Source organism: Ovis aries, chromosome 1 (genome assembly GCF_016772045.2).
Source record: "Ovis aries strain OAR_USU_Benz2616 breed Rambouillet chromosome 1, ARS-UI_Ramb_v3.0, whole genome shotgun sequence".
NCBI lineage: Eukaryota > Metazoa > Chordata > Mammalia > Artiodactyla > Bovidae > Ovis > Ovis aries.
In genome coordinates, this window is record NC_056054.1 from 266829704 (window position 1) to 266855825 (window position 26122).

Consider the following 26122-nt stretch of genomic DNA (forward strand, 5'->3'; position numbering starts at 1 on the left):
CCTCCTTCTGGGGATCTTCCCAGCCCAGGGGTCAAACCCAGGTCTCCCACATTGCAGGTGGATTCTTTACCCTGGTGGCTTAGACAGTAAAGAATTTAGTGTATAATTCTTTTTAAATTAGTGCTGAATTCAGTTTGCTAGTATTTTGCTAAGGATTTTGCATTTATATTTATGAGCAATATTGTTCTATAGTTTTCTTGTCTTTTTGGTTCTGGTATCAGGAAGGTCTTGGATGTGCAGAGTGGATTTGGAAGTGTTCCCTTCTTTATCTTTTCGATGGATCTTAATTTTAGATACATTATATGTCAACCAAAAGTATTTGTTTCTGAGGATGTTATATTCTGTGTTTTCTCATGAATTCACTTTTATTTTGTTCTTTTAAAAAATATTTTTTTAAATGTTGAAAAAATTACCTTTATTATTTCTATCTTTGTGTTTTGTCAAATTCTAAGAATGCTCAAACTACTGCACAATTGCACTCATGTCACACACTAGTAAAGTAATGCCCAAAATTCTCCAAACCAGGCTTCAGCAATACGTGAACCGTGAACTTCCAGATGTTCAAGCTGGTTTTACAAAAGGCAGAGAAACCAGAGATCAAATTGCCAACATCTGCTGGATCATTGAAAAGCAAGAGAGTTCCAGAGAAACATCTATTTCTGCATTATTGACTATGCCAAAGCCTTCGACTGTGTGGATCACAACAAACTGTGGAAAATTCTTAAATTTCCACAGAAATGGGAGTACCAGACCATCTGACCTGTCTCTTGAGAAACCTGTATGCAGGTCAGGAAGCAACAGTTAGAACTGGACATGGAACAACAGACTGGTTCCAAATAGGAAAAGGAGCACATCAAGGCTGTATATTGTCACCCTGCTTATTTAACTTCTATGCAGAGTACGTCATGAGAAACACTGGGCTGGAAGAAGCACAAGCTGGAATCAAGATTGCTGGGAGAAATATCAATAACCTCAGATATGCAGATAACACCACCCTTATGGCAGAAAGTGAAGAGGAGCTAAAAAGCCTCTTGATGAAAGTGAAAGAGGAGAGTGAAAAAGTTGGCTTAAAGCTCAACATTCAGAAAACAAAGATCATGGCATCCGGTCCCATCATTTCATGGGAAATAGATGGGGAAACAGTGTCAGACTTTATTTTGGGGGGCTCCAAAATCACTGCAGATGGTGACTGCAGCCATGAAATTAAAAGATGCTTATTCCTTGGAAGGAGGGTTATGACCAACCTAGATAGCATATTCAAAAGCAGAGACATTACTTTGCCAACAAAGGTGCGTTTAGTCAAGGCTATGGTTTTTCCTGTGGTCATGTATGGATGTGAGAGTTGGACTGTGAAGAAGGCTGAGTGCCGAAGAACTGATGCTTTTGAACTGTGGTGTTGGAGAAGACTCTTGAGAGTCCCTTGGACTGCAAGGAGATCCAACCAGTCCATCCTAAAGGAAATCAGTCCTCGGTGTTCATTGGAAGGACTGATGTTGAAGCTGAAACTCCAGTACTTTGGCCACCTCATGCGAAGAGTTAATGCTTTGGAGAAGACCCTGATGCTGGGAGGGATTGGGGGCAGGAGGAGAAGGGGATGACAGAGGATGAGATGGCTGGATGGCATCACCGACTTGATGGACATGAGTTTGAGTGAACTCTGGGAGTTGGTGATGGACAGGGAGGGCTGGCGTGCTGCAGTTCATGGGGTCGCAAAGAGTCGGACACGACTGAGCTACTGAACTGAACTGAAAAAGGTTTTAAAATGCACAAGGAAAACCAATGGCCTGGTCTCTTTAGTGGTTAGCCTGCCATTAAATGGTCTAAAAATAAATACTAGTGAGATAGTCACATACTATTGAGTTCACCGATTTAAATTGCACAGTTCAGCAATTTTAGTATGTTCAGAAGTTGTGCAGCCATCACTCACTCGATTTTAGCACATGTTCATCTCCCAGGATGAACCTGCACCCAGCCCCGGCACCTGCTGACTGACTTTGCGCCCCTTCTAGACGGTTCATATCAGTGAATCATTTGATGTGTAGCCTTCTGTGTCTGGCCCCGCTGTGGTGGTTTCCAGGTTCACGTGTGTTGTGTGTGAGTAATGCGTAGTGTTTCTTGTGGGGTTAGAAAGCCTTGAACTTAGTCATGTTTCATCATTAGAGGTCTTGGCAGTGGAGGGGTCATCTGGGGCTGTGGCAGAGAGCAGAGCCTGGCCAGGAGGTTTCCTGATGGAGGAGCTGAAGTCACGGCCCTGGGTTGGGCTTTGGTCATTCGGGGCCCCCAGAACGAGTTCCAGGTTTTGTGCATGTGGGGTCTGTCTCCCCAGGAAGAGGGATTTGTCATCTTCACGTGTTTCTCACGGGGCTTCCCAAACCTTATCCAGAGACTTCTGCTAAATCTCTTTATTTTTTTCCTTTGATTAATTTTTTTTAACATATGATAACATAGTTACTTAATAAATACAAAGTGTTTTCCAAGTTAAATTATTAACTGTCCTTTACAATGTACCTTGATATGTATTTTTTTATTAAGAACTATGTTGTCGTTTTGGTGTTATTTTTACTTCAGGCAGTTAACTTGATCCAGATTATGAGGTCTTTTTCTGGCCATAATGGCCCAGGCTTCTTATAGTTACTTCAGGGCCAATTTCTTTCTTTTTTTTTTTTTTTAAAACAAATCAGCAGGTCCCTCGGTTATGTTCCTTTTTCCTCATTTGGAAAATCAATAAAGACTGCAGTTTCCTGAGGAGGTGATGCTGGGGAGGGATCGGGAGGTGCTGGGTAGAAAATAGGCCCAGCCCATGTGCTGGCCTGAGTTGGGGCGGGCTAGGCCTGCACCTTCTCTGCTTGGTCCTGTCCAGTCCTGCCCGGTCCTGTCTGGTCCTGCCTGGCTGTCTTTGGTTCCCTGGAGCCCGCCTCCCTATGATTCCTCCCTTGGGCCCTGGTCCCGGGCACCAGGCAGGAAGTGGCCTGGTTCCTCCACAGTGGAGGGCAGGTCACAAGGGAGGTGGCAGAGAGCCTCATGACCCAGCCCAGCCTCTTGTTGCTGGGGCACCTGCAGAGGGGTGCTCCGGCTGTGGTTCCCCCCCTACCATCACTCCCATGTGCGTCCCATCCTGGGCCCTGTCTGGGTCCTCGAGGCCTGCCATGCAGCTTGTCTGGGGCAGGGCCATCATCCCCTGACTCCTCCCCCGACTTAGCGTGGTGCCCAGAGTCTCTGCCTAGAGCACGTCCTGGTTGGTTCGGGCCGGGAGGGCAGCCTCCCCGCTGCACCCTGGGCCCCGTCTCTGCCCTGGGCCATGTGTGAGGTTGCTTCCTCGCCCACAGCGGGAGCTGGAGCTGCAGCGCCAGCGGGATGAGCACAAGATCCAGCAGCTGCAACGGACCGTGCAGGAGCTGCAGGCGCGGGTGGCACTGCCAAGTGCGGAGCCAGAGCGCCTCCGTGAGCAGCAGCGGGGCCTGGAGAAGGTGCGGCAGCAGCTGCTCTGCGCCGCGGGGCTTCTCACCAGCTTCATCAACCAGACAGTGGACAGGTAAGTGGCTCAGGGCCCACCCCCTGCTGCCTAGCACCTGTGGTGCCAAGAAAATCCTGCATTTGGGGCGTGCCTTTGATTGAGGTCCAGGTTTTAATGAGACAGACTCTTTCTCATCCCACGTGTGTGGATAAATTCATCCACAGTGTTCTCTTGAAAGATGACCACAAGATATGGGTTTGCCATCTAACATGACAGACGATTGGGTCTCTCCATGCCCCTTTACAAGCACTTCCCGCCCAGAGGGTCCGGCCCAAGCCCAGGGCTCCGGGGTGGGTGGTGCCCTGTGTCTGTGCATGGTCTGTCTTGCCTGAGGCCCTGGGGCCGCTACACCTGGGACTGGGATGCCTCTGCCTTGTCGAGGACCTGAGACCCTGCTGTTTGGTGGGAAAGAGCATTTATTTGCCCTTTTCTGAGCACACAAAAGCTCAGCCACTACAGCCCCTGTCCTGTAATTGAGTTTAGTTATTGGAGCAGAGAAGTCTCGCTTAGAATAGCTGACCATCTCTGAATAGCCCAGAGTCCCAGCAGAGAGCAGCAGAGGGAGAAGGACACACTGAGGGAGCCTCAGAGGTCAGTGGTCAGTGACCGGAGGTTTCTGGCTTCACAGACTGCCCACGCCGCATAGTATCCTGGCTGCCACAGTCACTGCAGAGCTCCCTGGGTGCTGTGCGGAGTACCTGCCTAGCTTTGGGTGTCTGCCACTGGGAGTCGTGTGCACCTGCTAAGTGTCTGTGTTCTTCTCCAGGACGATCAGTGATTGGACGTCGTCAAACGAGAAGGCAGTGGCGTCTTTGCTGCACACACTGGAGACACTGAAGTCTGAATTGGGCACGTCCAGCTCCTGCCGGGTGAGGCCAGCTTTCTTGTTCACTGTGACCAGTCCTGCCTACCCCCATCAGCCTGTTTTATGGTTGGCTGAGGGCACTGTCCATGGTGCCCACGGTGGCCCTGGTCTGTCCTGCTCTGTGGCTGATGGCCCTGCACTTGTGCTGCGACCCTGGGCTGAAATCAAGCTGCCCATTGGCTCTGTAGGGGACCCTTCAGGAGTCCTGACTGCTGCTCTGAATTCCTGACAGAGTTCTGGGACAGGTAGGACAGTGTAGGCAGCAGGAGGGCTGACCTGTCATGCCCACTGGCCTGGAAAGAATGAGCCTGTCCTGGGGGGCCCTTGGGGATGAGCACGCTCTTCCCACTGCCCTTCATGCGCCACCCCTGACAAAGGCGCTGTCGGAGCCGGTTGTGTTTCCTAACACGCTTCCTGGGCTGATGCCCAAAAGAATGTGACTTGATGCCCTCTGCCCAGCCCCTTAGGCTTGCCACCAAACGCAAATATGTTTAAAGTTAAAATCCCTGGAAATAGCCAGCAGTGCAAGCCACGAGTAGCACGCATGCCTTTTAACTAAACACTTTCAGATGCTGATCTTGTTTTCTCCTCAAGAAGAAAACAGCGGCGGAGCTGCAGATCCAGCTGGTGGACGTCCTGCTGAAGGACAACGAGTCGCTGAGCAGAGCACTCAGCACAGTGACGCGGGAGAAGGCGGAGCTGTGCAAGGCCTTATCTCGGCTGGAGAGGACACACCGGGCCCCGAGGACCTTGCAGGAGGGCTGCACTCGCAAGGTACGCTCCAGGGGCCCTGGAGGCCTCGGCAGCCCAGCACGCTGGCTCTGTGCACAGACAGTGATGTGTGAACACCCACGTGACCCTCCTCAGGAGATGGCGTCTGGTATCTGCTCATGGAAAGAAATTTTGACCAAGAATTGAATAATTGGATGAATTTTATTAGCGTTTTATTTGACTTTAGTCTAGTGAAAATAATAGATAATTTTCCTGGTTGTGTCATTTGATAGACGCTTTCTCAGGAATGCCTTGTTTTTTTTTCTTTTTTGTATTTAGGTTTCCTGTGGGCAATTTGCTTTTATTACTTCAAAAAAAAAAACAACAATGGAAATGTTTCCAAATTATTTTAAAATTTACCTTCGGTTAACTCTGCCTTAGTAGTGTGATGGACGTCTCTAAGTGGGATCACGAGGCTGGGGCCTTTGAGGGGCCGTTCGCTTCTTCTGGAAAGCACTGGAGGTCCATCAGGTGGAGTGTCCACAGCTCAGTCCCATCCATTATTGAGCAGCTCTGCCTGGCACAAACATGTCTCAGCTTATGAGTGTGGGCACAGATTCCTTTCTCTGTGTAAATACCCAGCTGGGGCATTGCTGTGTCCAGTGGTCACTGTGTGTTCACTGTCCAGAGCTTTCCAGAACAGCTGCATTTCAGTGAGGGTTCCAGCTTCTCTGCATCTTTGCGTTTAGTGTTTTACCTGTCATCTCGGCAGAGTGCTGATAGATGTGACATGGTGTCTGAGGATCTTCTTTGGAGAAGTGTCCATTAAAGTCTTTTGCCTCTTCTTCAGTTGGATCATTTGTTTTCTTATTGTTGAGTTTTGAGAGTTCTTTATATGGTCTGGATATAGCTCCTTTTTCAGAAATATAATTTGCACATATTTTCTCCCCATCTGAGTTTGTTCTCCTGTGTTGTGTCCTTTGCAGAACAGAAGCCTTTAGTTTTGATGCAGTCCTCTATCAGTTTGTTCTCGTGTCGGTCCTGCCAAGAGTCGTAGACTTGTTCTTTTTATGTTTAGGTCCATGATCTGTTTGCAGTTCGTTTTGTTTTGGTTTGAGGGTAGGTAGAGGCCTGTTTTACACCTGTTGATATCTGAGACTCCCACACACTCTGTCGACAAGATTCTCCTTTCTGCCTGAGTTGTCCTTGTACCTGTGTCCAAAGTCATCCAACAATATTTGTGTCTTTATGTCTGGATTCTTGGTTCTGTCCCAGTGGTCTATATGTTTGTTCTTCATGAGCTGCCTAATTAACATAGATTTATATTATGTAGAGAAGGCAGAGGAACCAAAGCTCAAACTGCCAACATCGTTGGATCATAGAAAAAGCAAGAGAATTCCAAAAAAAAATCTGCTTGTATTTTATTGGCTACACCAAAGCCTTTGACTGTGTGGATCACAACAAACTGTAGAAAATTCTTAAAGAGCTAGGAATACCAGTCCACCTTACCTGCCTCCTGAGAAATCTATGCTGGTCAGGAAGCAACAGTTAGAACTGGACATTGGACAACAGACTTGTTCCAAATTGGGAAAGGAGTACGTTGAGGCTTTATGTTGTCACCCCGCTTATTTGCATGCAGAGTACATCATGCAAAATACCGGGCTGGATGACGCACAAGCTGGAATCAAGATTGCAGGGAGAAATATCAATAACTTCAGATATGCAGATGATACCACCCTTATGGCAGAAAGTGAAGAGGAACTAAAGAGCCTCTTGATGAAAATGAAAGAGGAGAGTGAAAAAGCTGGCTTAAAACTCAACATTCAGAAAATTAAGATCGTGGCATCTGGTCCCATCACTTCATGGCAAAAAGATGGAGAAACAATGGAAACAGTGTGAGACTTTATTTTCAGTTCAGTCGCTCAGTCGTGTCCGACTGTTTGCGACCCCATGAATTGCAGCACGCCAGGCCTCCCTGTTCATCACCAACTCCCAGAGTTCACTCAAACTCATGTCCATTGAGTCAGTGATGCCATCCAGCCATCTCATCCTCTGTCGTCCCCTTCTCCTCCTGCCCCCAATCCCTCCCGGCATCAGGGTCTTTTCCAATGAGTCAAGTCTTCACATCAGGTGGCCAAAGTATTGGAGTTTCAGCTTCAGCATCAGTCTTTCCAATGAACACCCAGGACTGATCTCTTTTAGAATGGACTGGTTGGATCTCCTTGCATGGGGGACTCCAAAGTCACTGCAGATAGTGACTGCAGCCATGAAATTAAAAGATGCTTGTTCTTTGGAAGAAAAACTATGACCAACCTAGACAGTATATTGAAAAGCAGAGACATTATTTTGCCAACAAAGGTCCATCTAGTCAAAGCTATGGTTTTTCCTGTAGTATGTATGGATGTGAGAGTTGGACCATAAAGAAAGCTGAGTGCTAAAGAATTGATGCTTTTGAACTGTGGTGTTGGAGAAGACTCTTGAGAGTCCCTCGGATTGCAAGGAGATCCAACCAGTCAATCCTAAATGGCCACCTGATGTGAAGAACTGACTCATTGGAAAAGACCCTGGTGCTGGGGAAGATGGAAGGCAGGAGGAGAAGGGGATAACAGAGGATGAGAGGGTTGGATGGCATCACTGACTCGATGGACATAAGTTTGAGCAAGCTCCATGAGTTGGTGATGGACAGGGAAGCCTGTTGCGTGCCATGGGGTCACAAAGAGTTGGACACAACTGAGCGACTGGACTGAACTGACTGGTATCATGGCCAGGTGGTGGAATGCTCCATTTGTTTCCTCTTTTTCAAATGACTTGGTTAGGCTAGTTCCTCTGTTCTTCCATATAAGTTTTAGAATCTTGCTGGTTGTTTTGACTGGTGTTGCATTCTGTACATCAATGTGGGAAGAATTAGAAAGGTAAATGGTACATCCACTTTGGAAAACAGCCGAGAAGTTCCTCGAAACAGATGAGGCTGCTGTCTTCTTGCCTCTAGGGCTTCCCTCAGGAGAAATGAAAATACAAATATGTCCACATGGAAACTTGTGCACAGGCTTTCTTATTGCCATTATTCATCCTTCCAAATGTGGGAATAATCCAAAAGCTCATTAATTGATAAATGTGTGAGTAAAATGTGGTATATCAGTAAATGGGGGCTTCCCTGGTAGCTCACTGATTAAAAAATCCACCTGTAATGCAGGAGACCCTGGTTCAATTCCTGGGTTGGGAAGATTCCCTAAAGAAGGGATTGGCTACCCACTCCAGTATTCTTGGGCTTCTGTTGTGGCTCGGATGGTAAAGAATCTGCCTGCAGTGCAGGAGACCTGGGTTTGATCCCTGGGTTGGGAAGATCCCCTGGAAGAGGGCATGGCAATTCATTTCAGTATTCTTGCCTGGGAATCCCCATGGACAGAGGAGCCTAGCGGGCTGCAGTCCATGGGGTCGCAAAGAGTTCGACACAACTGAGCGACTAAGGACAGCACACAACACATATCTATAAATGGAGTATTATTTGGCAATAAATAGGAATAAAGGACTGGTGAGTGCTACAGTGTGGGTAAGCTTTGAAACATTATGAAAGGTGAAAGAAGCCAGTTCCCAGAGATGACAATAATGTGTAGGCTCCATTGGTATGAAATGCCCAGAACAGACAGTCACAGGGGCAGGATCGTAGGCTGTTAGTTGCTGGAGGGAGGCAGTGGGGAGTGAGTGCTGAGGGCACACGGCTCTGGGTGATGAAACTGGGAAGCAGAGATGGTTGCACAACCTGAGGAATACACCAGAGCCAGTTCAGTTTCACACTTTGCATGCTAAGTCGCTTCAGTCATGTCTGACTCTTTGTGACCCCATGGACTGTATCCCGACAGGCTCCTCTGTCCATGGGATTCTCCAGGCAAGAACACTGGAGTGGGTGGCCATGCCTCGTCCAGAGCATCTTCCCAACCTGGGGATCGGACCTGTGTCTCTTAGATCTCTTGCATTGGCAGCCGGGTTCTTTACTGCTGGCGCCAGTTCAGTTTCTCCCTTTAAAAGGGTAAATTTTATATTTTGTGAATTATGAAGCAAATTTTTTATTAAACATTTGGGCAGAATTGACATCTGTAATTGTACTTGAACTGTCTTGAACCTTCCCGTCTGTGTACTTTCATGTCTGTGCATTCAGGTCTTTTAAAATTCTTTTCCTAAATGTGTTGTAGCCATCAGCCTGCAGATCCTGTACACACTAGGGCAGGTTTTTATGTAAAGAGCTCATTTTCAGCAGGCTGTTGTACATGGCACTTTTCAGGCTTTCTGTTTTCCGGGTGTTCGTGGCTGGTGTGTAGAAGCGTGACTGATGTTCACAGACCTGCCTCATGTCCTACAGTCTTCCAAGCCTTACTTTTTGGGCCCAGGAGCCTCTCTGTCGGATCTTCTACCTGGGCGATCTTGCCATATGCGCATGGGGGCTGTTTCCTTCTTTCTTCTTGGCATGGCTGTGATTTCCTGTCCTTGCCCCCTGCCAGCCTGGAGAGGACACCCAGCCCCATCCCATCCCAGGTGGAGCCTGCTTTCCCGTGGAGGACGATGCCCTGGGTCAGTTTGAAGAGGCTCCCTCCAGTTCCTGGTTTGCTGGGACTTTTGCCATGAGTGGATGTCCGACTCTGTCGTGCCTTTTCTTCTCCTGTTGGTGGGATGGTTTGGTCTTGTTCAGTCTCTTAATATGGTGAAGTCCATTGACTGTTGAGTGTGGACTCTCTCCTTGTTCCAGGAAAACCCGACCGGGTCACGATGTATGTTTCTCTCCATGTGCTGCTGCGTCTGTTTGCTTACATGTTGTGCGTTTCTGTGTCTGATTTCAGGAGGGATATTAATCTGGACAGGTTTTTTGTTGTCTCTGGTTTGGGCCTTATTAACGAGCTGGGACATTCTCCCTCCTCTTGTTTCTGGAAGAGAGTATGCAGAGCTGGTGGTTTTTTCTTCTTTAAATGTTGGTTAAATGCATCGTCTGTGCCTAGTGTCTTCTCTTTAGGAAGGTTTTAATGATGTGCATGCTTATTTCTGGTGCTGCCGGGCAGAGTGTCTTGTCGAGGTTGGGCAAGTCCTGGCGGCGTGGAGTCTATCTTTCAGTTCTGTCCAGTTCCACTCTGTTGGTGTGAAGCTCTGTGGAAGGCAGAGCCCTCTGTGCTTGTGACGTGGGGCCCACCCACAAGCAGACCCACGGCTCTGCTTCTTGGCAGGAGGGGTTATAAGGCGAGGGCTGCCGTAGGCAGAGTGCCTGGCTCTCTGCCCCTCTGGCTACTGCTTGGAGTGTGTTGTGAGGCTTCTTATTCAGAGCACCCTGGGTGGACTAAAGGCATGGTCTCCTGGGATGCTTTTGTCTCTCCTGTGGAAGTTAGCCAATCAGGAAATTAAAGGAATGAATGAGTCAGAGGTGGCTGGGGGCAAACTGACATGGGCGTCTCCTTCCTGTCAAGGTGGCCTCTGTCCCTGAAGTGTCTCCTTCCAGGGAGGCCAGGTTGTGTTAGAACCTTGAGTGTGGTCTCTGCCTTCTGCCCAGCAGGGAGGTGGCACAGCTCAGCACCTGCCTCCTCCTGGTACTGCCCTGCATGGTGGGCCATGGCCAGGCTGCCTTGAAGGCCACTGATCATATGACCCTGGGCAACAGGCAGCTCCTGGTTGTCTGTTGTGGGTGGCAGCCTTGACCCTCCCTGCACGGTCCTCCTTCTGTTTATGTGTCCCCTCTGGAGCTGCGGGGTGCTTGGCACAGCAAGGTGTCAGGCCGTGCCGCCAATATGGGATCCCATCTTCACGATGTCCCCTCTTCACGGCATGGCCCCTGAGGTGTCCAGGGTGTGTGGTTCCACAGGACTGGAACAGAGCCAACTGTCTGCATCTGCTGGGAGTTGGCCTTTCCAGGGAGAATGAGAGTATCTAGTAGGCTTAAAGCTTTGAATTCTCAAATGTTGAGGGTTTGTTAAATAAAGATGTACCTTTTGTGCAATCATACTTCAGTAAATGGTGGGTCATAACCACCTCTGAGTGTTAATGGTCTGTTAATAATCACGTAACAGTTTGGGCACCACTGACAAGAGGCTGAAGTGGGACCCAGGTGGCCGGCACCTTCCCCAGCCCCGCCGTGTCCAGAGGGCATGTGTGGGGGATGGCTTGGGGCTGGGAGCAGTCCCCACTGTGCTGTCAGACACTTTTCTCGAGATGCTCTGCCAGGAGAATGACTGTGTAGACACACCATCTGTGGTCCTTGCAGAGGTCAGACAGGTCTGCCTGGAAGCAGGACAAGACGGTCTCACCAGGCTCAGCACGACACCCAGACCCAGCACTGGACGCCGGTGCCTGCAGTGCCAAGGTGAGCGCGAGCCCGCGGGCAGTGTTAAGTGTGGGGACGCCATCTCCTGGCCGCTTCTGACTTGTTCATGTTTTTAGGCACGTTTTAAGTTCACGACAGCATTGAAGGGAAATTACGGAGATTTCCCACCCCCAGCCCCCAAACACTATCCACTTGCCCGAGATGGAGCATGTGTTGCAGTTGATAGACCCACGTTGTCATCACGTGGGGGCCACTCTTGGGGCTATACTTGCTGTGGGTTTGATGAGTATAAGACCACATGTGTAAGACAACATGTATTTCCCACGCCAGTGTCATGCGGAGTGTTCTTACCGCTTTACAGAGCCTCCAGGCTCCACCTGTGGTGCCTCTTAAGATCCTGGGTTGGGGTGAAACCCCTGATGCCTTGAATCTCAGGGCATCGTGTCTGCAGCCTGAGAAAACCCTTGGCCTGCAGTTCACGCAGCATTTCTGACCATGAGGCCCAAGGGGGCCTCTTGAGGGAAGCCCCGTCAGGATAGGATGCCGACTTCTGCCTGTGACCTCAGGATTCCCGCAGCCTCCCCTCCCTGGATGCCTGCGGGCCTGGGAGCGGAGCTCCACCTGCCCCTAGTCTGGCCCACGCTCGGTGGTTGATTCCTGGGGCCCTTGGGCTCCTCCAGTGCTGGCAAAGCAACATCTGCTCTGCGTTTTGTCTGATAAACCAGATGGAACTCTGAACAGCAAGGTTGGTTCTGGTCACAGATGTCATGGGAGCCAAACCCTGTGATAATTTCTGAGGAGAAAGTCTGGTTCTTCTAAAGCACTTGGTGCAACAGCTCTGCTGTGGAGACTTCTGAGGAGGATGTCTTTGTCCTGTGACCAAGTTTCACTGTTTTTTTCCTTTTAGATGGAAAAGTTGTACCTGCGTTATTTGAGAGCAGAGAGCTTTAGAAAAGCCCTGATTTATCAGAAGAAGTACCTTCTGCTGCTCATCGGTGGCTTCCAGGACTCTGAACAGGAAACCCTGTCCATGATCGCCCACTTGGGGGTGTTCCCTTCCAAAGCAGACAAGAAGGCAACGGAGTCCCGCCCCTTCACCAGGTTCCGCACGGCCGTCAGGGTGGTGATCGCCGTCCTAAGGTACTGCCTGTCTGCTGGTGTGAGGTCCTTCGGTCTTTTAAACTCTACAGTTGTTTCCTCGTTTAAGATGAATGACATTTGAGGCCTTAAAATGTAAACGACCTTTATCTTCTGGAAACCACTCTGTGCAGAGCTACACCTTCTGAGACAGAAGTGTATAAGGCTGCCTTTTTATTATAAAACTAAGCCTTCCTCTTAACGGGGCTCTTGTGACGACAGTCTGATCATGGTTAAAACTGTATTTTGCTTCTTTACATTTCAGTTTCTTATATTTTAGTCAAATCTGTGTTACATGAAGGTCGACATGTGCACAGGAAGACATGCCCTCCCCCTGCCCCCAGGTGGCATGTTCCAGCCCTCCCTGTAGACAAGCTCTGAGCCTGCGCTGTGGGCAGGGGGTGCCCCTGCCTCTGAGTGTCCACCTGCCTGGCCCTGCCCAGCCTCCAGTGTGTGTGCAGGAGGCACTTTTGGAGTGAGGTGGACTCCCTGGTGTGACGACAAGAAATTTTGACTGTTTCACAATTAACAGTGATGAAAATCTATTTCGTTTTATAATTTTAATATCTGCTCTATCTCTAAAAACGTCTGTTCTACTAAGAACTGTACATCTGTGTCTGCTCTGTGTTGCCCACGGAGGTGCCTCTTCCAGGCCATACTCACCTGTCAGCAAGAACAGGTGCCATGGGGTGAGCGGGGCACCCTGGCTCTTTCCTGGACTGTATGCGAAGGTCAGGGGGTCCCAAGGCCCTCGAGATGCAGCGCCCCAGCTGGTTCAGCTGCACACCTACTAGGAGCCCCCCGTGGGGGTGGGCACTTCCCTCTGCGTTCTTCTGAGGGCAGACCGTCCACCCACCTGACTGTCACTCTGAAACCCATCTGTCATGTAGTTTTGGAGAGCCTACCCTGGGCCAGGAAGAAGGTCACATGTGGGTGGGGGTGGCCAGATGGTCCGTCTTCTGGTCAGTACACAGCGGTGCTTCGCAGCCTTGGGACCCAGCAGCAGCAGTGCTATCGGGGCGCTGCCAGGGGTCATCGAGGAGAAGGGTCTCGGAGCCCCCACACTGCTTCACCTCTGGTCCCCATGAATGGAGCGATGCATAGAGAGCAAGAGGCCATCGACCCAGACAGACCTCAAGCTGGCGGGGCTAGGAACTGAGAGCGGGGCTGGGAGCACAGGGCGGGGCGGGGCTGTGATTGGAAGGGCTGGGAGTGGGGCGGGGCCTGGGAAGGTGCTGGCGACTGCCTGGGTGGGGCTGGGGGGCGGGGCTGTGATTGGAGGGGCAGGGTGGGGCCTGTGGAGGTACTGCCAGGGTGGGGGCTGTGCTCGCACTACAGGGTCTGCTGCTGCTAAGTCACGTCAGTCGTGTCCGACTCTGTGCGACCCCATAGACGGCAGCCCACCAGGCTCCCATCCCTGGGATTCTCCAGGCAAGAGTACTGGAGTGGGTTGCCATTTCCTTCTCCAGTGCATGAAAGTGAAAGTGAAGTCTCAGTCATGTCCGACTCTTCACAACCCCATGGACTGTAGCCTACCAGGCTCCTCTGTCCGTGGGATTTTCCAGGCAAGAGTACTGGAGTGGGGTGCCATTGCCTTCTCCGACTACAGGGTCTGGTCAGGGCTAAATGTTCTTGGTTATTTACACCCCGACTTTGCTCTGGTTTTCAGTGTTTTTCTTCCTTTTTTGTAGATTACGCTTTTTGGTTAAGAAGTGGCAACAAGTAGATGGCAGAGGAGCCCTAGCCCCAGGCCAAGTGCTGCGCCCAGGTACCTCTGACCCCACATGTTTCAGTATCGGGGTTCCTTCTCAGTGCCAGGTGGGAAGACACAAAGCATAGTGAGAAACCAGCGACTCAGCCAGTACACTTGTCAGGAGGTGCAGGGATTTAGAAGGAAAATGGTTTTTATTTGGGCAACAAACACAGATTTGTATAGTTAATATCTATGAAGAAAGCGGTTCAGAGGAGCATAGCAATGACTGAAGGATACAGAAATGCTGAATGTATTGACTGATAGTTTATTTTCAATAAAAAGTCTTTCTATTCCTTAAATGGAGTGAAGTTCTACTTCACTCAGGGAGCATGGCTGCATCCTTTGTTTCAGTCCCGTCCAGTCTGCGGTTGTTTGCTACCATATCTGACCAGCCAGGCCCGGGTGTAGCCAAGCCACCTGGGCCATCTGCAGTGGTCAGTGCCCTACATGGCCACTGGGCTTCCCTAGTGGTGCCCGTCAGCTTAGACTTCCACGTGTGAATCCTCACATCTTGAAGTCAGATGGCTTCAAGGTTCTTCAGGAGGTTTCCCCACACCCCCTGCCTCTGATGAACCTGATGGCCTCCAGGGTTTCTGCGTCTCTCACTCCTCAGAGCTGGGTGTGGGAGATCCACTTCAGGCCACTCAGTGCCCTCCTCTCTCCATTGGGGTGCTGAGCCCTCCTCCAGGATACTGCCCACCCAGATGCAGATGGTCAGGGACTGCCTTTGCAGGAGCAAAATGCAGGTGCTCAAAACTCAGTTTCCTTCTTGAGGTTTTTTTAATACAGTCCTTATAACGAATACTTTTTAAATGTCTAGAAATTGTCATGCAGGCTCTTAAAAGCTTGTAAATTTTAAATTTTGGTGGATGAGCCTTTACTAAAATGCATTTTTTCTCTTTCCTTAATCCCTTTGTTGTTAACTATTCCTAGGGGAAGGATTCCTGGTACCACGGCGGCAGCAGTCTCCACCTGTCACCCGTGAATCCCCACCCACCCGGGATGTGTCTTCCAGCCAGCCCAGGGACCCTGTGTCAAAAGCATCCCCACGCAGGAGGGAAAGGTGAGTGGAGGAGTCTCAGCTGCTTTTCCACTACGGGGTCCTAGCTGTCGGCAGGGGCAAGTCTGCAGAGAATGGGGCCTTGCACAGAAGTGTTCCGGGGCAGATTTGTGTGGGTGCCCGGGTCCGCCTCCAGTGGAAGGGCCCCCAGGCACGTGAACCCCCACACACATGCACACACTCATTCACACACATGGAAGGGTTTGGTGTTAGCTTTACTTAATCTCTTTTCTTTGGGATTTGGGGGTTTTGCATGTGTAATATGTCTTTATACTTATGACTTACTTGGCAAGTGAGATGTTGGAGTGATAATGTTAAACATCTGTAAGTTATTTGGGGGAATAGGGTTTTCAATTAGGCTGTGTAGTTAAATGGTAGAGTGTAATCCCGTTTACAAATTCAAGTGAGGAAAGGTTTCCCTGGTGGCTGGGGTGGTGGGAGCTGTGATTCTGTGAGACTGTGAAGTGCTGCAGCCGTGGGGTCACATGCGCGGCCTTGATCATCTTCATGATTTGCACCCCAGTTTCCTGACCATGAGATTTCTCAGCCAAGCGCTGCATGTGAGAGAGATGTGATTTCCATTTCCACTTCAGATTGACACATAAGTAGTAATAATTGTATCCAAATGCTCAAGTATGATTTAACAAGTCATTTATTTCATTCTTTTGCCTTTGAACCTACCCATGAAGCGGGTAGAAAAGCTCAGTTTGTATCTGTGGTGTTGGACCTGCACTGGGGCCGGGCAGGTGTGTCATCTGCTTTCTCTGCGAGTGCTTTCCTGGGACTCAGAAAGGAGCTCTCAGAGCAAACACGTCCACCTCTGCCCCCAGCTAGCAGGATGAAACATGTTTGCTGTCTCACTTCATGGCCTCTGGTTGGTGATGACGCCTCCATTTGAACTGTGTGTTAAGAGTGTGACAATCTTGGGCATAACTGCCCTGACCGGAGGAGCCAGGCCCACAAGTACGGGCAGCCTGCTGTGCTAGAGGCTGTGTTTCTGCTCATGTGTGTCTCTGCTGAGCATATCCTACCAGTGCATGTAGTCCCTCCGAGAAATGTGTTTTGAAAGTCATGGCCCCAGAGTGAGGCAGAGCGTACAGACACGTGAGCCTGTGAGGACCCAAAAGCCTGGTTCTGTTCGAGGAGGGCAGGGACTCTCAGTACGGCTGTGGCCCCCCTGGGCCCAGGCTGGTGCTCCTCTGAAAGAATAAGTGGTGGCCAAGGCCTCTTGTGTGTGGATGGTGCTCGGGTGAGTAAGATGCTCGCTGCCCTGGGAGCAGCAGTGGGCCGTGACATGGTCACTGGAGGTCAGGAGGAAAGGCAGCCACATGAGGGATGCTGGGCTGAACCGGGTGGAATGCTAGGTAGAAACTTGTGTGTGAAGATTTATTGAATTAAATAATACATAATAATACACAATAGCTTTTAGTCATCTTATACTTGGAGACCTTGTAAAAAAGTTAGTTTCTAAAGGACAGTGTAGCACTGTTTTTAAAGCCATACTTTCCCTTTGTGGTGAAGAAACGATGGGAAGATAACATCATTTACCCCGTTTCCCACTAGTGTGCAGTCCTGGTGCCACTGCCTGTCACACCCCTGCATTCTGTCTGCTGAGTTGACTTCTTTTTTGTCCCTTGGTTGTTTGTGTGTTTGAAGATCCAGTCCACCCTCAAATCCCAGATCAGAAAGATCCCTGACTGCTTCTCAAGATCCAGAACATTCCTTGACAGAGTATATTCACCACTTAGAAATGATCCAGCAAAGACTGGGAGGCATGCCACCAGGTAACCCAAGTCCTGTCTTCCCCCGTGACCCGAGAGACTCGGGAGCGGTCAGTCGTGGAGGTGGTTGGGATGCAGCCTGGTCAGCCTTGTCAGTATCTGTCCTGCTGACCAGCCGTCGCTGAAGTACCAGGAGGAGGGTTGGTAGAAGTACCAGTGCAGGCACCTGAGGGCTGGGGCGGGGTGAAGGGCACACCACGTGGGGGTTGCGGGCTCAAGCACCAGATGGGCCTCCGGGCCTTCGTCTCACACGGCCATCACGCCGTGTTCACAGGGTGTCGTCTGTTCAGTTTCTCATCCCTCATAGTTTAAACTACTGTGCCTCTTGATTGCTGTTTCTGTTTTCACCAAAAATAAGATTAATGCAATGGAAGTGTTTGGAAATTGTGAAATTCCTCTTAAAAGACGTGAAGCCTTCTAACAGATTGCTTCCTCATTTCTCTTTGTGTTCAGAGTCCACTTCAAAGAAGTCCTGCTGCCAGAAGATTAAACAGTGAATAAAGTCCTGTGACAATTTTGAGGAAGACATTTGATTTTCTGAGGGGAAGCTTGTGCTGTGGCATGCTGAGTGCCAGCCCCGTGTCATCCGTTAAGTGTTCTCACCCTTACATTTTGCTGTGAAGCCAAATGGGGTATTTTCTTTGTAATTCAGCACATTTTAGCTTCTCATCTTGATGAGGTAGCCCCTTGGTTTCAGTCATGCCTGCATGCCTACCTCCACAGAGGATAAGCAGAGGATGACTTCCTGTTTATTTTCTTAAAGTGTACAGCTGGAAACTTGGTTTAAAACAAAAACATTAAAAAAAAAAAAAAAGAGCCCTGATGTACTTGTGAATAGTCCTGTGTTTTGTTGTTTCGTTTCTCCAGTTCACTTTTATCACTGGCAAAAAAATAAAAGTTAGAATTTTTTTTATAAACTCCTGTCAGTCAAAAAAACTCTGAAAGCGCTGGTAAGACAAATAGCCATGTGCCTGTTGACTCACCTTGCTTGGGCTCTTATTTTATTTTTGTCAGACGTATTTATTTCTCACGATTAGGATCTTCTTTATGTTTTACTCGTGCTCACCTGTACCTGGTAGTGATGTCCAGCCAAGTGTCCTTTACCCAAACAGCCACTGTAAAGGCATATGTACAAGTATCTCAGTGTGTTTCTAGGACCTTTGAACGTGATGTTTATTCTGCTGGGCTTGGTTTCAATACACAGCTTCTTCTAAGCCACTGCTTATCTGTCTTTGGGATGGGTTTTTCTCTGTCTGCAGCTTGGGTGCGTTTGCTGCCGCTTGGCCAGTATGCCGTAGGTCACTGTTCTACAGCCATCCTACCTTTTCCAGTCAGTCCTCATTCTTCGTGTGATGTTGCTGAAGCCGAAATCTTGACCGGCTCCAGGCGCAGGAATCCAAGAAATGGCCTTTCACTCTCAACGTCCAGAAGAATGACAGTTGAAATTTATGATCAAATACTGAATAAATAAATATCCATGTACATCAGTGTTAAGCTAACGAGGGAGGGACTGGGCTCATAACCACCATCACACCAACTTGTTACCATGGGGGTTGATAATTGAAAAGAACACAGGTCACACCTGCTGATGAGGGAAATTCTTCATAGTAAAGCACCAGCTTATTAATATAGAGGGAGCGATAGATACAGTTAGAAAACCTCCAGTTCTGCCCTAAAATAATCAGTTCACATTAAGTTCATCAGAAGATCCTAAAACCAAGGGGAGGTTCCCCTTCATGGTGCAGGGGCCAAGGAGTGTCCACTGTGACCCCAGGGCACAGTCTCCTGCAAGGCAGATGTCACGTGGGAAGTAGGAGGGATGTCCAGAGTAGCAGTAAGGTAGAAAGGGCAGTGCCCTGCATCCACACATCTTCCTTCCATCACATGGGCTGGGTTTTCTGGGCCTCACTGAGCTGGTTGGGTGACAAGCACTGTACTTCCTAAAAGATCTGAGCCCTCAACAGTCTTGTTTCTAGAGGACTTCCTTTCTTACACAGTCAAACCTGAAAGTACTGAGTACAGGAGGTGTCCCTGGAGATACCAAGTTACAGGTACAGGTTTCACTGTGCTCGTACTGTGCCAGCCCCCAGGCTTCCCCTCAGTGACCGGGTCACTTACACCAGCCGATGCAGGAACCCCCACCCCTGCTGGTTCAGAGGGACCACTGTCACCAGCACAGCAGAGCCCATGGATGGAGCAGAGTCACGGATAGAAAGCAGTTACTCCCCCAGGGTTGTCTGACAGCAGTAAGAGGGGCACGTCCCACCTTCTGTGGCCCCAGGCTGATATATTCGGCTGCAGGAGAAATGGCCATAAGTGGGTCGGCAGAAGGGAGGCCTTCCCAGTAAGCTGAGCTGCACCTGGGTGACATCAAGGAATCCCGGGGTCATGAGCCTAGCATGTACTTTTGCTGTAAGAAGAGTTTTCTGTCAGAAGCAGTGATGGTGAGCAAGGAATTTGGGAAGTCCCTAGAGGATTCCCAGCAGAAACAGCAGGTTCATCTGCAGAACAGGAGAGGACCGGGCACAGGGACTCGCAGCAGACATTCCATGGGAACCCTAGAGAGCTGTTGCCATAACTCTCACCTTCTCAACCTGCTTGCATCATCTTGTTCACCGCCACCTCTCCATCACCACCCAAATGTCCTGCAGTACAGTTCTGACACTACCTGGGGTCAGCATAGAGTCCCCAGGCAGCCCACACTTCTGCCTGGCCAGCTATAAGCTTGCCTGAGCATCAGACCTGCAGGTCTTTGTCCAGGTCTCACTCAAACCCAACAGCCTCTGGCTTTCTCAGTCAGTAGGCTGGAGCAGCAGCCAAGATGTGGTCACAGAAAGGTCCACATGCACCAAGCCTGGGCCTCTCTTAGTTGTGGGCTCTGCAGGGTGTCTTTGACTACTTGTCTTTCATTCTGGAACGGAAACCGTGATAGTCCACACACCACAGATGTTTCAAAGAATTTAGCTCTCACCATCTAAGGCATCTAGGGTACTACTTCCTACTCACTAGGACCAATTATTATGATATGATGATATATAAGCAAAGACCCTAAGGTAAGGCAGAGAAGTTGTCCCTGCCCACTGAGGAAGAATGACAAGGGAACTTCACGGTAAAAGCTTTCATGATTGCACCTGGGACATGCCATCACCTCTGGACCCCATCAAAATTGTATCCCCCAAGAGCTAGAGAAGTACAAGCAATAAAACTAGATGTAAACAGCAGCCTTCCACTGAAAACCAGAAACAGTATGGTCTCAGCTCAGGTTGCTATGACAAAATATAAACTGGGCGGTGTATAACCAATGGAACTTTGTCTCAGAGTTCTGGAGGCTTAAGGTTCAAGATCAGGGTGCTGACAGGGTGGGTTCTGGTGAGGGCCCCTTCTGAGTTGGAGACAGCTGACTATTCCTCGTGTTATCACATGATGGAAAGCACAATGGGGAGCGAGTGCTCTCATGACCCTTGTAAAGGCACTAACCCCTGTCCTGAGGGCTCCACCTCACAGCCTCATCTGCCCCCCAGAGCTTCTACCTCCCGCTGCCATCCCACTGTGGGTAGGATTTCATCACAGGAGGCTTGTCCATCACCAGTGCACACAGAGCTGGCCTGAACAGACCCTGGAGGCATACATGAATGACTCAGCAGGTGGTCAGACTCGTGGTGCTGAATCTTCCTCCTACCTCATGTCTCCTCTTCAGGCTGTATCTGTGGTTTCAGGGTACATTCCCTGTGACCAGCTGGCAGAACAGGAGGAAGCACAGGTTTGTTCTGCAGATGGATCTGCAAGAGTGCTAGCCTCAACCAAAAGTAGACAGTTGTCACACATATCCAGCTTGGGGCTGTGGAAGATTTCCTATCAGCCAACTTTGGATGGTGCATTGTGGTCCATTGTGTATAGAAAGAGCACTGATCTGAGTTCCTGATTGATAAGTTTTCCCTGAGTAGTTGATTGTCCAGCTGGTTAACACTTGACAGAGAAAAGATTGCCAAGTGGTACCAAGGATGTCTACAAGGCAGTAAGGAGACCTGCCTCCCACAAGACCCACTGTGGAAGTGCAGAAGGTGGACAAGATGACTTGCCTGGGGGTGTCACTCAGCTTCTTTCTTCAAGTGGCAGCAACCAGACCTCTTACCAAGGCCTCCTGGCTTCTTCCTGGCATTCTTCTCAATGCTTGAACTGCCAACAGCAGAGGCCAATGCTGAGCCCTTCATGTGGTGAGCTGGTTCCTGCCATCACGGAGGAGGCAGTGATTGGTTCCACCAGGAACAGACACAGTTCAAGTGTGGCTTCGGCTCCCCTGTCTGCAGTACATCTGCTGACACCACTATCTATGGACCTGGAGATGTTTTACTCGTTGCTGTAGTTCTACATGACGCTGCCCCTTAGAAGCAAGCATACTTTAAAGCAATGAAAGTGCAGGATGAACTCGCACATAGACTCCACTGGTCTAACATGTTGTAGGCGGTCACCAAGAAGACATGACTGCTGGTTGACCTGTGAGTTGGCCCTGGGCTGTCAGAGTTGTGCATTCCGCTTGCCTTCTCCACACTAGAAGCTGCCCCAAGGGCACAGCTGGGAGAGAGCAAGGTGGTGGTGAGACCATATGAAGGTGTGCATGACTGAACCTAGTTCAGGCCTCCATATAAGCTCTTAACATTCTGGTGGATGCACCTAATACCAAAACCAGACAAAGATGCCACACACAAAAAAGAAAACTACAGGCCAATATCACTGATGAACATAGATACAAAAATCCTCAACAAAATTCTAGCAAACAGAATCAAACAACATATTAAAAAGATCATACACCATGACCAAGTGGGCTTTATCCCAGGGATGCAAGGATTCTTCAATAGTTTCAAATCAACCAATGTGATATACCACATTAACAAATTGAAAGATAAAAACCATATGATTATCTCAATAGATGCAGAGAAAGCCTTTGACAAAATTCAACATCCATTTATGATAAAAAAAAAACCCCTCCAGAAAGCAGGCATAGAAGGAACATACCCCAACATAATAAAAGCCATATATGATAAACCCACAGCAAACATTATCCTCAATGGTGAAAAACTGAAAGCATTTCCCCTAAAGTCAGGAACAAGACAAGGGTGCCCACTCTCACCACTACTATTCAAGATAGTTTTGGAAGTTTTAGCCACAGCAATCAGAGAAGAAAAAGGAATAAAAGGAATCCAGATTGGAAAAGAAGAAGTAAAATCCTCACTGTTTGAAGATGATGTGATCCTCTATGTAGAAAACCCTAAAGACACTACCAGAAAATTACTAGAGCTAATCAATGAATATAGCAAAGTTTCAAGATATAAAACTAACACACAGAAATCCCTTGCATTTCTATATACTAGCAATAAGAAAACAGAGAAATTAAGGAAACAATTCCATTCACCATTGCAATGAAAAGAATAAAATACTTAGGAATAAATCTACCTAAAGAAATAAAAGACCTATATATAGAAAACTATAAAACACTGATGAAAGAAATCAAAGATGACACAGATAGATGGAGAAATATACCATGTTAATGCATCAGAAGAATCAATATGGTGAAAATGAGTATACTACCCAAAGTAATCTATAGATTCAATGCAATCCCTATCAAGCTACCAATGGTATTTTTCACAGAACTAGAACAAATAACTTCACAATTTGTATGGAAATACAAAAAACCTCAAATAGCCAAAGCAATCTTGAGAAGAACAGAACTGGAGGAATCAACCTGCCTGACTTCAGACTATACTACAAAGCTACAGTCATCAAGACAATATGGTACTGGCACAAAGACGGAAATACAGATCAATGGAACAAAATAGCCCAGAGATAAATCCACACACCTATGGACCCCTTGTCTTTGACAAAGGAGGCAAGAATATACAATGGAGAAAAGACAAATCTCTTTAACAAGTGGTTCAGGGAAAACTGGTCAACCACTTGTAAAAGAATGAAACTAGAACACTTTCTAACACCATACACAAAACTAAACTCAAAATGAATTAAAGATCTAAACGTAAAACCAGAAGCCATAAAACTCCTAGAGGAAAACATAGGCAAAACTCTCTGACATAAATCACAGCAGGATCCTCCATGACTCACTTCTCAGAGTAATGGAAATGAAAGTAAAAGTAAACAAATGGGACCTAATTAAACTTAAAAGCTTTTGCACAATGAAGGAAACTATAAGCAAGTTGAAAAGACAGCCTTCAGAATGGGGGAAAATAATAGCAAATGAAGCAACTGATAAGAATAAATCTCAAGGGTAGGATCGAGGGGCAGCAGCATATGGTGAAGGACATAGGCCGTAGAGTTTGAACCCTTTGAAAGATTGAAATCATGGCAGGTCCAGAAGCTGATGCCCAGTTCCATTTCACTGGTATCAAAAAATATTTTAACTCTTACACTCTCACAGGGAGAATGAATTGTGTGCTGGCCACATACGGAAGTATTGCTTTGATAGTCTTATACTTCAAGTTAAGGTCTAAAAAAACTCCAGCTGTGAAAGCAACATAAACAGATTCTGAACTGTACATTATCTGTTAAGTTCCCATGCCTGAAGAAGCTAATGTCAACTTACCATGTGATACTCAATTTGTACAATAAATTATGAACCTGGAAAAAAATAAATCTCAAAAATATACAAGCAACTTCTGCAGCTAAATTCCAGAAAAATAAATGACCCAATCAAAACATGGGCCAAAGAACTAAACAGACATTTCTCCAATGAAGACATACAGATGGCTAACAAACACATAAAAAGATGCTCAATACCACTTATTATCAGAGAAATGCAAATCAAAACCACAATGAGGTACCATCTCATGCTGGTCAGAATGGCTGTTATCAAAAAGTCTACAAGCAATAAATGCTGGAGAGGGTGCAGAGAAAAGGGAACCCTCTTACACTGTTGGGAATGCAAACTAGTACAGCCACTATGGAGAACAGCGTGGAGACTCCTTAAAAAACTGGAAATAGAACCGCCATACGACCCAGCAATCCCACTGCTGGGCATACACATCGAGGAAACCAGGATTGAAAGAGACACGTGTACCCCAATGTTCACCGCAGCACTGTTTACAATATCCAGGACATGGAAGCAACCTAGATGTCTACTGGCACATGAATGGATAAGGAAATTGTGATACATATACACAATGGCATATTACTAAGCTATAAAAAAGAATGCATTTGAGTCAGTTCTAATGAGGTGGATGAAACTGGAGCCTATTAATACAGTGTGAAGTAAGCCAGAAAGAGAAACATCAATACAGAAAATTAATGCATATATATGGAATTTAGAAAAATGGTAACGATGATCCTATATGCCAGGCAGCAAAAGAAAGACAGATGTAAAGGACTCTGTGGGAAAAGGCAAGGATGGGATGATTTGAGAGAATAGCATTGAAACATGTATATTACCATATGTAAAATAGATGACCAGTGCAAGTTGAATGCATGAAGCAGGGCACTCAACGGCAGTAGTCTGGGAGAACTCAGGGATGGGGTGGGGAGGGAGAAGGGAGGAGAGTTCACACTGAGGGGACACAGGGGCACCTGTGGCTGATTCATGTTGATGTATGGCAAAACCACCACAATGTTGTAATTATCCTCCAATTAAAATAAATAAATTAATTTTTGAAAGTTAAAGACTCTGGTGGATGCAGAGAGTTATCTTCTGGCCACCCAAGACAAACCTCATCAGTTCCCTGCTTATCAAACCTGCTGCCTGCAGACCTGGAGGGTCTGCCCCTTTCTTAGATCTCTCCTTGCCCTCATGTACAGGGACTAGTTTATGAACCAGCATTACAGATCCCATCGCTGGAAGCAGTTGCCTGGGCTGAAGAATGGAATGGCTAGGTGAAGGCTTGTTTTCAGCACCAGCTTGGAAATCAGTCTTTCAAGTTGGAGGTAATGTTGCAGACTGGTGTGTGCCTTAAACCAGTAGCGCATATACCATGCACACCCCCTTACAGCCAGACTGCAGGTGCCTGAAAATCAAGAGGCAGACTCTTCCACTGCAAGTGCAAGCTGGATTCTCTAGTTTCTTGATCACAGTTAAGCAAAGGAGTACCAAGATGGCCCGTGTGGGTCATGGGTTCCACACATTCTTCCTTGAGTATAGAGCAGCCCTGCCCTCTCCACTGCCCAAATGGTGACTTCTCCTTTTGCCTCCTGGTTCCTAGATTCAGGAACCCAGGGTCCCCAGACATCATTCATTATTTACATCCAGATGGACAGGGAGTGTTCCTTTTGGGGAGCAGGACCTCTAACCCTGCAGAATCTAAACTTGGAGGACAGGAGGCAAAAGTTCTCCAGTGAACCATTGGGAGTGCTATTAAGTGGGGCCACTCCTGTTTCCACCTTTGGATTTTAGACTCAGGTATCTTTCTTGTTGGGAAATGGTGCCATCTCATCTCTGCAGAATATTGCCTCCACCTTGGCGCTTCAGCTATGCCTTCAGCTGACTGTCCTAGTGCTCGGTCAGGCAGCAGATCTGTGATCGCTGCGCATCCTGCAGTGTAAAGTGCACCCTACATTTCCTTTGCTGTAAGGTGGGATCCTGTGCTAAAGGAGCTAACACTCCATAAACCCTTGCTGGCTGACACTTGTGGACAGGAGGTCAAACCTATCTACGCAGTATGAATCTATTTCTGTGAAAACAAACTGCTAGCCCTTCCCAGATGGAAGAGTTCCAGTGGCGCAAACGGCTGGTTGAACTTCGTGAAAGGAACCACATCAGGAGCTCCTCATTGGTCTCTTGCTGACAGGTTAGACCAAGCGAGTGGTTGGATCAGCCCTGGGACCATAAATAGCCTCCAGCTCCATTACTTTGGTCATTCTGTCCTTGTACCCATCATGCCAGCACACAGGTTGCAAGAAATGCTGTCCAATATTAACTTTGCCAACAAAGGTCCAGATAGTCAAAACTATGGTTTTTTCCAGTAGTCATGTACAGACATGAGAGATGGACCATAAAGAAGGCAGAGC

General features: G+C 48.1%; 2 protein-coding genes across 12 annotated transcripts in view; both read left to right on the forward strand.

The window, feature by feature from the left end:
• The window catches only part of PCNT (pericentrin), a 106580-nt gene extending 88544 nt beyond the window's left edge, over nucleotides 1–18036 (forward strand). For 8 of the 11 annotated variants that reach the window (XM_060396101.1, XM_060396119.1, XM_042238013.2 and 5 more), the window contains 9 exons: nucleotides 3327–3532; nucleotides 4281–4383; nucleotides 4974–5153; nucleotides 11329–11427; nucleotides 12296–12528; nucleotides 14217–14293; nucleotides 15212–15341; nucleotides 16995–17122; nucleotides 17573–18036. In XM_060396101.1, coding sequence (XP_060252084.1) covers nucleotides 3327–3532; nucleotides 4281–4383; nucleotides 4974–5153; nucleotides 11329–11427; nucleotides 12296–12528; nucleotides 14217–14293; nucleotides 15212–15341; nucleotides 16995–17122; nucleotides 17573–17616 — 1200 coding nt within the window. In that variant the 3' untranslated portion in view covers nucleotides 17617–18036. The remainder of the gene's footprint in view (nucleotides 1–3326; nucleotides 3533–4280; nucleotides 4384–4973; nucleotides 5154–11328; nucleotides 11428–12295; nucleotides 12529–14216; nucleotides 14294–15211; nucleotides 15342–16994; nucleotides 17123–17572) is intronic. The other 3 variants (XM_060396120.1, XM_027961382.3, XM_060396128.1) reach the window with 2 other exon arrangements.
• Nucleotides 18037–23408: 5372 nt separating this feature from the next.
• LOC114113911 (ATP synthase membrane subunit K, mitochondrial) lies at nucleotides 23409–23761 on the forward strand. Its single transcript, XM_027966679.3, has one exon. The coding sequence runs from the start codon at nucleotides 23471–23473 to the stop codon at nucleotides 23645–23647; it is 177 nt and encodes a 58-aa protein (XP_027822480.1). The 5' UTR covers nucleotides 23409–23470; the 3' UTR covers nucleotides 23648–23761.
• The last annotated feature ends 2361 nt before the right edge of the window (nucleotides 23762–26122 follow it).